Below are 11,992 nucleotides of genomic sequence, written 5' to 3'. Positions count from 1 at the left end.
GCACAGAAAGCATTATATATAAACAGGAAACACCCTCCACAATTCCAAAAAACCATTGGTGCCAAATACTTTAAATATGTCCACAAAGAGTAACTCAATAACTTATCAATTAATCACCAGAAGGCAATTAATTCATTTCCAAATGACACCCTAGCACTGCAATTTTATTTTACATTTTAATGAATCACATCAACAATCCAACTTTGATATATCAAAATCAAGAATTCTGAGAACTCAACTTTAAATATAATAACTGCAAATTGTAAAATTTTTGTCAAACAAGTAGAGTTTGATCATTACAAGATGATTAAACAACAACATCAAAACATTCTTTATGTAAATGAAATCTGGATATCCAAACAAAAATCAAGCTACACAGAAGAAAAACATTTCTGAAAACTAAATTAATGAAAGCTGAAAAAGCATTCCACCTAAAATAGAATATATTTTCCCCAATTACCTTACTGCTCAAATTTACACTTAGACATGAACCACACTGATTTAATGGTTAAAATCAGCTTTTGTGTTTACTGTACAATTGCATAGACTAGAAAACCACAATGTTCTATTTATCATTTTGCTCAAACTATTTTCAAAATGTATTCATTTATATTTTTTCCAATGGTCTCTGCCACCAACTTCAATATCAGGTAATAAAAAATATGCCTTTTTCCTCACAACCTTAAGTAAATCTATCAGTTCTTACATGGCTAGTCAAGAGTTAACTTTGTAAAGCTCACATACCAACTTCAATAAAACAAATTTCATCTATTCTAAACAAGTGACCACAACACAGAAAAGGCAGACCAATCCATCAGCTAACTGGAATAAACAAGCAAACTTGGCAAACCAATAAAGGTGAGCACTGACAGAAGTTAAAAATTTATATTAAATATTGACATGAATTATTTACCAAATTCATACTTAAAGACATGAATGGTTTATTGAATAAGAGCCACCATGAGAAGAGGTCAGCATCTAATGGAAAAAGACTTTGGCAGAGCTATACAATTTCATGAATGCTGATCATCTTGATAAAGCATTAAGTTGAGAGTGAACTGAGCATTTTTCTCACTACAAGTTTGTAGTACCAACTAAGACAGTAACACAAACTAATCTCTTAAGTAACTGATTTTTCTCAGCATAATCAGAAAGAATGTCCCACAAGCATGCTGCATATCAGTGTGTTAAGATGGCGATTTCAGTCTTTTCTCAATTTGAGCAAAAATAACTGCCATCCACAATGATCATTAAATGCTTCCACATATTAAAAAAACACTGCAATCAATTTGTACGAATTTGGATTAAGGAAATTTTTTTAAATATTCTAACGCATTTTACCAATTTCTGAAATTGGTCTGTCATCTGATTATTTAAAACATCCAAGTATGTTCCCAATTGCTAACATTACAACAACAGGATCCCAGTGTATTTGAAAATATTAATGCCAACAATTTAATACAGTGCCTGAAGAAGTTAACTTACTCTCGGACCTCACTGCTGACTGCTTTAAGGAAATGGCCAGTGTTTTTCATTACCAACGCTATTGAATTATCTATTCGTTCCTCAGCATAATCAATTTAATCTGTAATGACACAAATCCTTAAATCATTATTTTAATGTTGCAGGTTCTGTTTTCCTCTTTTTAGTTTGTACAGTCCAGTTAATGAAGACTGTCTATGAAAAATAAAAATACTACTCAAAAGTTTCAACTTCAATGTTATAATCCCCCAATTTGAAAATAAAAATTTAGGTGCGCAATTTAGAAAGCATCATTTAACCACATTATGTAGCAATTACAACAGAGCAGCATCAGCTTTGTCACAATCTAACATACAAACCAATAAAAGAATTAATTCCATACATCATGTTTGTATTGAATATCACATCTTGTTTTTATCTGCAGGTGAAACTCAAGGATGAAGACAAATCCATGAATCATCAAAGTTTGCATGAACAAAATAGTCACAAAATAGTACAAGAGAACCAAACTTGGGATACAAGTGATCATTTTCTTCATTTCTCTTCAGACATAAAGAATTCAGCAACCAGCCAAGCAGCCCTTTTACTCCCCCTGCGGAAACCTCCTGCAGCCTAGGAGTTCATTAAGTTTTATGATCTTCTTCAAGTCTGTTCCGCTTATAAGCCTCACAATGGCTACAAATCTGGTGAACCATCAGTACACCATTAGACAGCTTCAGCAAATCAATGTCATTTGCTTTTTTCAGTCGAGTTGGCAGTATATCTTAAAAGTTTATTTGACATCTGTCCATGTACTTTTTCCAGTGCATTTTACTCAGTATTTTTAACTTTAATAGACAAGCTACTAACGTAATAGTTGAATAAATTAATTGACACCATAGCACATTAGAAATTAAACAATTTTTATGATCCTACAATATAATAATTACTCTGGGTGGGGGAAAGTTATATTTTAACATTATGGTGAAAGTATTTAAAAAAACAGATGAACAAACTATGAGAGTTTATATTTTATCAAACAGGTGCTATGTGCAACTCGATATATTCTTACTGCATATAAAAAACAAGGATGGAGGACTTGATCTAATCCAAATTGTCAAATGCACTAACGATGAAGAACCAAAAATACATAAAAGAATTACTGCAAGTTAAAACTGTTTTCGTTTACATTATTAAGTCTTAAAAAATGTTTCTAAAACTGCTCTTACTCACATTTCTAGTTTCCTAAAGTACATTTCAACAGCTACTATAGGGACCATTAGAAGTACAATGTTGCATGAATTATACAATCTAATTTCAAAGATACTAATCTCTCTGCATTGATGGTGTTGACACTGATGCAGCCAAACATCCCAGTAATCTGCCTCAGTGAAATATAAATCCATGATTATCAAAGCGAAATGCATGGCATCAGTGCTCTAATTAGGATAACCTGGTCTGTGGCGAAACCAAAAAAAAGTCCTCCAATAATCGAGTCTGTCAATTGAACAGAGGTTTGCGTCTCCACAAAAAAGAAAATTCTGCAATGAAAGCAGCGGGAAAGACTCTCAAAGTGCACCCTACTGACATCTTGCAGAAATCTAAACTTTTCAGCATTTCCAAAAAAAGATCTGTTATGCCCAGTGCTGAAGAAAACTGATACAAGTATTTTCAGAACTCGTCTAATGCCATGCTTCATTTAAATCGCTGGCTCTAAACCAATACACATGCTGATACATTCAAAATACTACCCGCTGCAACAAAAGGCCAGACTGCCATGCTTCCACGAAACGTTTAACTGTACTGCGCCGCATTTAAATGCGGGTAGCCTTTGTTTTCAAATCAGTTGTGTAATGTGATAATTGAGAAAAAATATTGATCGGTGGGAAAAATACCTTAAAACCTGTGAGGGATTAAGATCGTTTTGAAAAAGCCTGCTACCTTGTGGTAAAGTGAAGGAATGCATACAATCGGGCCGACTTTTACAATCGAGTTATCTCAAATATACTCAATTTCGAAAGGACTTTCGATGTCTAGAAAATGCCTTAATATAATCGATGGAAGTCCAGATGAACTCAATCCAGACAACAAGTTCAGGAGATACATTTATAACCCAAAGAAGCAGATGCTTGCAAAACAGGAAAAACAACTATGACACCCACCCAAAAGTGCTGGCCGCAGTTAAACCAAAACTAAACAATGTTTCATGACTTGTGCCTAAAAATAAGAAAAGTTCTTCGACCTCCGATTGAAGTGGTGATGTTTCATATTGCCAGTCAGTGTTGTGTGCCTGTGGATCACAGGATAAGCCACTTTTAAACCAGGCATGGAAATGTAGCAATCTAACAGAAATGACAAACTTCCCTCGTTATCAAGTCAAAAATAAGAAGGAAAATATTCGCCAAATGCTGAAATAAATTGTTAGCTTTCAAAATCTTCAGAATAATTTTTTTTAATCTGGCCAAAGAATTATTAATTCTTTTGGCAACGCCATCTGTTCACGCTAAATGTATTTGACTATTATTTAATATGTTAAGGATATTAAATGTATGGGGCAGTTGTAGTTGTTATTTTCCATTTATACAAGTCATGTATTTAATTATTTCTTCGGTAACAACTTAATGGACATTTTATCTGCAGGATTAGTCCTGGCATTTTCTTCTCCCGTCGAAGTTTTTTTCGTGGGTTATTGGAGAAGTGACTGCACAAACCCTACAACAGTTCTACCCTTTATAAAGACAAATGCAAGCAAAACTGATAAAGAAACCTCCTGAGTAAAATCGGTTTCTATAATCCCGTTTAAATCGCGTCAGAAATGTCATCACTCGGGATAGAAAACCACACGTGTGGAAATATTTGTCATCATCTCGGATTTGCTATTATCCAAGTCCTGCCAAACACGAGAGCTCCAACAATAAACCATCAGTGCAAATGTTCTAGCAGAATGCAAGGTTGCACTCAGGATGTTGAATCTGATGTTAGACGGAGGCAGAGTGGAAAACACGAGACCTGCTCAGTTTTATCGCGTTTCCTATTTCACTGTGTATCAAATGGGAACCTGACCAGCATTCGGACAAAGATCCCAATTAGAAATATATCCGATTTACTTCATGATGCCTGAAAATATCGATTTCAAAGCAACTTCAGTACAAGAAAAAAACCAAATTCTAAATCCGAGGAGCCAGTCCATTTCTACACACTGATATCCCACTTATTCTTCAAAATCCGTCTGAAATGTGTTCCTTAAACTTTGGAGATTTCCCCCCCCACCCTAAACTCTGATTTTCTTGGGGTTTTCTTTGTCATGCGATCTAAACCTCCAAGTTAAACCTCAAATAAACGTCTTGACAACAAGCAGCGAAAATGTCAGTGACTGTTACTCGGGGTAAAAAAAAGGCTCCTGAGCCGTGAAAGAAGAGCTTGGCGGAATCAGCTCCAACACAACCCGCTCCCGCTCCATCATCATTTTGGTCCCAAAGCAAAGCGCATCACAAATCAGAACTTCCAACATTAAAAACTAGACCCAGAGTCGCAGCCTATGATACCTTCTCAAAGTTAAATCGCGAGAAATCCGGAATAATTAATTGCACCGATACGCAAAAACAACCAAAGGACTGCAGTGCTTTAAATCTTATCTTCATTTATATACGAGATTTTGTTCATATCCTATTGAAAATCTAACACAGATAATCTGGACTGTTCAAGAAACTATCTACATTAAAAGCGATTTAGCCCAAGATGCCATTGTGTACTTAAAATACATTTTCTTACAATTGTTGTGCATCTTATAAAGCATTTCTAACAGACTGTTTCTAGGAATTTTGTTCCAATTTCCCAAAGCCTTGAACTCCGAATAAACCCAGCGCTAGCATTTCCTATTCAATGCAATCGCAGCAAATTACTGCAAAAACACATCAGCCACCCGTTCCAAACAAAACAACTGCCATTCTGCTCCAGATATTGAGATGATTGTCATTTTCCCCCCGATTCAAAGTCCGACTATAGTTTAGTTTGTGATGCAAAATCTCACACACGCCGCTACTTTTTCTGCTCCGCATTGAGCGAAGTGCGCCAAAGGCGGCTCTATTGTGGGTGCCAGAGGCGATGTGTTCTGGGTGATATACGAGCATTTTAATGCACATTTCATTTAGCATCGCCGTTATGAATTGTTAAATTTAGTGAAGCATTATTACAGTGGGCAAAATGAAATAGGAGGAAGAGAAATCAAGATGGCGGTGCACATGCCGCCGGAGTTCAGGCTGCACAAGTATCACACAGTGTGGGTTAAAATTAACCGGGAGCTCTACCTGTTTTCTCCTTTATTTCGCACAGGACGCTGAACAGGGCCGGCTTCATTCTGTGGCAATTTAACGCATGTTTCCTGCAAACAGAAGAGAGTGGGGAAAAGGGGGGGGGGTTGAAAGAAGGAAAAGAGAGAAAATATAAGTAATTAACAAGATTTATAGCACTCAAAGTCAAAAATATGGCGGCGAATTTGAGCGCTAAAAAAAACACAAAAAATATTTTTTTTTGCAAGGCCACCAACTTTGCTTGTGCTTCGTCCAGACTCTGGTCGGTGATAGTCATGATCTGGTGGAGGATGTCCCCGATGTCTTGCTTTCTTCCGTCGCCGTCTGCACCTTCATGTCCTTGCACATGTGGAGGCAGCCCCATGCCCCCCTGAACCGAGTGTCCAGCCAAGCTCACACCGGGATGAGTCTGCATCATCCTGGATTGATCGTCCATACTCTGCCGCAGCAGCACACGGGAGAAATTTATATATATAAAACAATATATATTATATATAAATCAAGCACAGGTAGCGCTGGAGCCGAGGGAGAGGCAGGGCTGGGGAGGGGGGAAACCGCACTTGCTTTGGCTTTCAATTCCTTATTTTTCTCCCCCAAAAAAAACTTGTCACGAAAAACACAGAAAAAATATTTTTTAAAAAAATCCAAGATATGCCTCAAAAATAACCCTCTACAGAAACAAGATCAAAAGTAAGCTGCCTCTTCAAAAGACAGAGGGGAAATAATAATAATAAAAGATCATAAAAATGATTCGCCGGATCAATTTACGAGCCAACTCTTTATGTTTTTGATGGCCGCTTTGGTGAGGGATTGACAGACTGCCAATGCCACTCACTCACTGCAGACGTGTCAGAGTTTAAGGGAAAGAGAAAAAAATATATTTATATATATATATTTATATATATATATAAAATGCAAACTCCGCCCTCGCTCGACAGGGCGGCCCGTGGCGGGGAGAGCGGTCGGAGCACGGCGATGCCCCTCACTCACTGCCCGGCCGCACAGTCACTCCTCATCCCTGTCACTCCCACACACTTTTATCCCCCTTGCTTTATTTCTCTCTCTCCCTCTCTCTCTTTCCCTCCTCTGTTTATTCTTTTTCTTCAATCCATCCCCTGAACTCGACGGAAATGTTTTTTTTCGCGCCGACCCCCTTCTCCTCCCTCCCCGGCGCCGTCGACGTCCGTCAAGCCACGAAGCCGCGCCCCTCCCGCCTCTTTGGCCTGACGGACAACTTGCCGTTCGCCCAATCACCAGCCGTCCTCGGCCGGATGGGCCAATAGTAAGGCGGCGGGGGCGGGACACAGATCGGCGGCATCAAGTTCAGCTCACGGGGTGGAAGGGGGGAGGAGGGGGAGGGTTTGTGTTTAACGGTCGGGAACTTGTGATTGGCTCGTTTCGAAAGGGGGCTAACAACCCCCCCCTACCTTCCGTACGCTGACGTCACCCGCACGCGGCGCTGGGCCGCGGGTTACCATGGCAGCAGACGACTTTATTGGGAGCGCTCTATTGTTGCTTGGTGGCCATCTCTCAGCCGCGGTGCGGTTATCGGCAGCCGAGCAACAACTCAATGGCCACGCACGGAAAATAGAAAGGCTCCGAAGTTGCTCGGATGTTTAAATTATTACCGAAACTGCACGGTTCTATGTTTTTGCCCCCTTGGAAAACCAGCGAGGCATTGCATTATTTCCAAAGCTGCATTATCTCAGAAATCAGCGAATTCTTGCAGATGTGATACTTATTTGCAAATTATTGCAATTTACAACTGTATATGTTGAATGTTGAAAACCTTGTTTTCCTGCATGAGTTTTATTTACAATCCTTGTAGTTCTTCCATTTTTAATGCAGAGTATGTAGCTTTCTGTTCACTTGGTATGTAGTTCATTGATTCTCTAATAGCGGTGTCCCATTGATGGTCTCTCGAACATGACCAGCTTTATTCGTCCGTGGAAGCCTGGTCTTTCATTAATGGTATTTCAATGCAGGGTAATTGACAAGACACTTTAACCAAGTTGTAAGAGAATTTAAGATTTCATCATACGTATTAAATTCAGTATTTCTAGACTGTATCGTAGACTTTGTTTTAATTAAATCAAATTATTATTTTCAAGGTATCACACATTACCATAATTATTGTATGTAACGTCTCATAACCAGACATGAAACTTTCCAATTTTTTAGTCTCGAGTTTCCGATCATAAGTATTTTATAATTTCGGTTCTTAATTGTTTAGTTAAATGCATGTAAAAATCAATCTTTCTACTGTAATCATATTCGATATTTTAATTAAAATAAGCCTGTATACAGCCCATGTAAATTTCTCACAGCACCAAAGAATAACACGGTTGATGAAATTCCTTAAACGAACTGCTAGCTATAGATTTGACTTCCATGGTGTAAAACAGACTCGTTTATTTTGGCTTGCGAGTAACAATATTATGACGAGGAATAAACCGTCTCTGAAAATCATTTGAAACTTAATGCTTCTGTATCCTGTAATAAATGCAATGTTCGATATTGGAAGACGAAGCTTTGAAAATGTCCTTTCTCTTTGCCCGAATTTTCGAACTTACAATTAGGCTCCATTGCAACTGATAATTGATTCCAATTCATACTTCTATTTAATTTGGCACCAGGTAATACGGTTTATGGATTTTCCCTTAATTTTTAACCAGCGTCTAAACAATTAGCGGCATCGAGAGTATGTTGAGGTCCCGACAGCGTCGCAAGCAAGTTTTTGCCACAACTGATATTCTTGCCTTACAGCTTGGAAGGACGCAGTTAGGAATTTTACTGGTCACATTTTGGGGATTTATAAATATATGTTGTGTAAATACCTATTGTTGTTTACTGTGATAATCGCAGTGCAAACTGTTCGATAGGATTGTTCACTCGTTTGTCGTATGCAACACTGAACTCTGGACAGGTACCACTGGTATAGCAGTATCATTGAGATGGTGCCCCCAACCGCAGCCAGACTCCACTTCCTTTCCTCATTAATTTATTTTCCCGTTTCATTCTTTACTTTTTTCCCCTTTCGTACCCACCTTCAGTATATCTCCTTTCAACTGGGAGAGGCAGATGCTCGGGGCAATGAACTTCTCCCTTCTTTTCAATGCCACCTCCACCAGGAGGAAATTATCCTGAAGCGAAATGAAGATACGGTGGCGTCGATTTTTTTTTAAAGTCGCGAAAACACATGGGGAGAGAAAAAAAGGAACGCGGATATTCAGGGAACAATGATAGTGAACAACACACCTATAAACTTATTTAATATATTTATAGGAGTGAAAAAGATGGGTATCAATACACACGAGGCAGGAAGTAAACTGGCTTCATCTTAGATTCCATTGGGTAAAAGACACATCTGAGTCCCAATGATACTTAAAATGACTTGTTTGTGCAATAAGACGTTAATTTCACTGAATAAGTATTAAGTTCGTGTCGGGGTTCTGCCCTTTTTATCATGCAGTAATTTGAGTGTTTACAAGTGATGAGAACCATACGACACCGAATACTGGACAGGAACACTCCGAAATGAAAGACAGAGAGAAAAAAAATTGGCGGTAAAAACCACCCACAGTGTCGTTCAAGTCAACGTGGAGGCAGCGTTGCTTTAAATCAATCAAGTTAAAAAAATGTTAAACTCAGCATGTGGACGTAAGCCTTTGTGCGAGTGGTTTCAAAATCCGGTTTTGGAAATAAGATGGTTTCAGAGTCCGAAGGGAAAATCGAGTCACCCAGGAACGCTGGCCAAACCCGGAGATCGGAAGACCGATCGCAGACCGTGTGTACGAACTCAACGCAAAACATTCCTCTATTTCCTGCATTCTCAGAACCCGCAAACCTCCTTCTTTAAGGTAATTATTCGCTTCCTGCTGTAGGTAGTAGTCGTACCTACCACCGCTCGCCCCTGCACTCCGTGTGTACGCGGTTTCCTCCAGTTCATGCAATTCTTTCCTCAGTCATCTTCATCCAGCAGCCTCTAGTCTCGATCTCAACCATGGCGCAATTTCTCGCGCCTCCGTTTGCACTCTTCATGCGTTTGAATTCCTTTCGCAGATCCCCTGACAGACTCTTCCCTCCCAAGGATTACTGGATATTTATTGTTATTATTTCAAGTTCTTCTGGCCCAGCGAGTTCCTGCCGCCCAACTGCACTCATGTAACCTGCTAACCCCGTATATTTTTGGAATGTGGGAGGAAACCCGAGCTTCTGGAGGATATCCACGCGGCGACGGGAAGAGCAAACAAACTCCTTTCAGGTAGTGGCGGGAACTGAACCCAGATTACTGGCACGGTAATAGTGTTAACGCGACCATGACGCCCTGAGTCCAGTCTCCTCCAATCTATCCGCCCACCAATGTCCCACTACTCCTGAATGGTTTTAATAAATCTCTTCGGCACCCTCCCCAAAAACTTCACATCTTTTCTGGAGTGTCAAGCCCAAAAGTGGACAAATGCTCCAACTATGGCACCATCAGGGCTTCCTAAACACACATCCTGACTTCAGAATCCCGGAGTCCTGAATGCCTTTAACTGCTTTTTCAACCTGCCCTGACCCTTTACATGACTTATGTAGCTCCAAACTCCGAGATGTATTATTATTGTCACACATACGGAGGTACAGTGAAAAACAGAATGCAGAATAAGGTGTTGCAGAGAAAGTACAAGCAGACAATAAGGGGCAAGGTCATAACTGGATAGACTGTGTGGTCAAGAGTCCATCTCACCATACTGGATGGACCATATAAGGTTTCTGTGATAGAACATCAAACAATTCTCCAAATTAGGGCTCACCAACATCTTTTACAACTCCCAGTTTCTGGTATCTAACCAATCTCCTGTTAATGCAGCTACAAACCCTTTTATTCCATCACCTTCAATTTTGATGATGGTTTCTCAAGGTTGTTATTGCCAGGGGTGGTAATGGGAACAAGCTCCCACCACCTTTTAAATGTTCCCAATGACATGCGCCTCAAATAGCCTCTTACAACCAAGTCCAGCTCTTGCCCTTTATATATGGCATAGCTACTAAGCCCGGCACAAGTGTTTCTACTGACAGGAGAAGGGGCAAAGGCAGGCAACTGGTGCCTGAAAACCAGTCGCTTTGGGCAGGTGGGGCTTGTCAGCCATGTTTGGCCGTTCGTCTCGGAGATGGAAACCTCCGACCTCAAACCTCCGCTGCCTTGCAGCTAAACACCCATGGTCGACCCTGACTGATATAGGCCTCAATTTTGGTGAGGTCTTTTATTTGACACCTAATCAAGTACATTTCAGAAGTCCATGTACCAGATCAGGTACAATTCCATTACTGCTTGTAATTGAGCTGTACCTTAATCAAAGAACTTTAACATGTTGGTTATACATGATTTAACTTTAAACAAACCCATGGTAATTTTCTGTAATCAATTGCACGTTTGTCCAAGAAATAGCTTGTTTCCAGAACTTCCCCAGCACCAAGGTTAACTTGACTGATCTGTAGTTACTGGATTTATCCATATAAGACATTTACAAATCTTTCTTTCCACAGCTGCAAGCCCCAAATCCAGAATATGTTTGACTGATTATGGCCAGGACTTCTTCAATATCTTCCTGACTTCCCAGAATCAGAACCTGGTTATTATCACTAACTTATACAGAGAACATAGAACATTACAATGCAGTGCAGGCCCCTCTGCCCACAATGTCATGCCAACCTCTTAACCTACTCCAAGATCAATCTGATTCTTACCTCCCACACAGCGCTCCATAGAAACCATAGAAACTACAGCACAGAAACAGGCCCTTTGGCCCTTCTTGGCTGTGCCGAACCATTTTCTGCCTAGTCCCACTGACCTGCACACGGACCATATCCCTCCATACACCTCCCATCCATGTATCTGTCCAATTTATTCTTAAATGTTAAAAAAGAACCCACATTTACCACCTCGTCTGGCAGCTCATTCCATACTCCCACCACTCTCTGTGTGAAGAAGCCCCCACTAATGTTCCCTTTAAACTTTTTCCCCCTCACCCTTAACCCATGTCCTCTGGTTTTTTTCTCCCCTTGCCTCAGTGGAAAAAGCCTGCTTGCATTCACTCTATCTATACCCATCATAATTTTATATACCTCTATCAAATCTCCCCTCATTCTTCTACGCTCCAGGGAATAAAGTCCTAACCTATTCAACCTTTCTCTGTAACTGAGTTTCTCAAGTTCCGGCAACATCCTTGTAAACC

General features: G+C 39.9%; 1 protein-coding gene across 3 annotated transcripts in view; it reads right to left on the bottom strand.

Moving 5' to 3' along the window:
• LOC140186078 (pre-B-cell leukemia transcription factor 3) overlaps positions 1 to 6,929 on the bottom strand; it is a 215,890-nt gene extending 208,961 nt beyond the window's left edge. For all 3 annotated transcript variants that reach the window (XM_072239939.1, XM_072239940.1, XM_072239941.1), the window contains exons 1-2: positions 6,008 to 6,929; positions 5,769 to 5,842 (exon numbers count right to left, since the gene is read on the bottom strand). In XM_072239939.1, the coding sequence (XP_072096040.1) occupies positions 5,769 to 5,842; positions 6,008 to 6,207 (274 nt within the window). In that variant the 5' untranslated portion in view covers positions 6,208 to 6,929. The remainder of the gene's footprint in view (positions 1 to 5,768; positions 5,843 to 6,007) is intronic.
• Positions 6,930 to 11,992: the final 5,063 nt, after the last annotated feature.

Source organism: Mobula birostris, chromosome 22 (genome assembly GCF_030028105.1).
Source record: "Mobula birostris isolate sMobBir1 chromosome 22, sMobBir1.hap1, whole genome shotgun sequence".
In the NCBI taxonomy this organism is placed as follows: domain Eukaryota; kingdom Metazoa; phylum Chordata; class Chondrichthyes; order Myliobatiformes; family Myliobatidae; genus Mobula; species Mobula birostris.
Note: the sequence above shows the minus strand (reverse complement) of the source record. Positions and strands in the feature narration are given on the sequence as shown.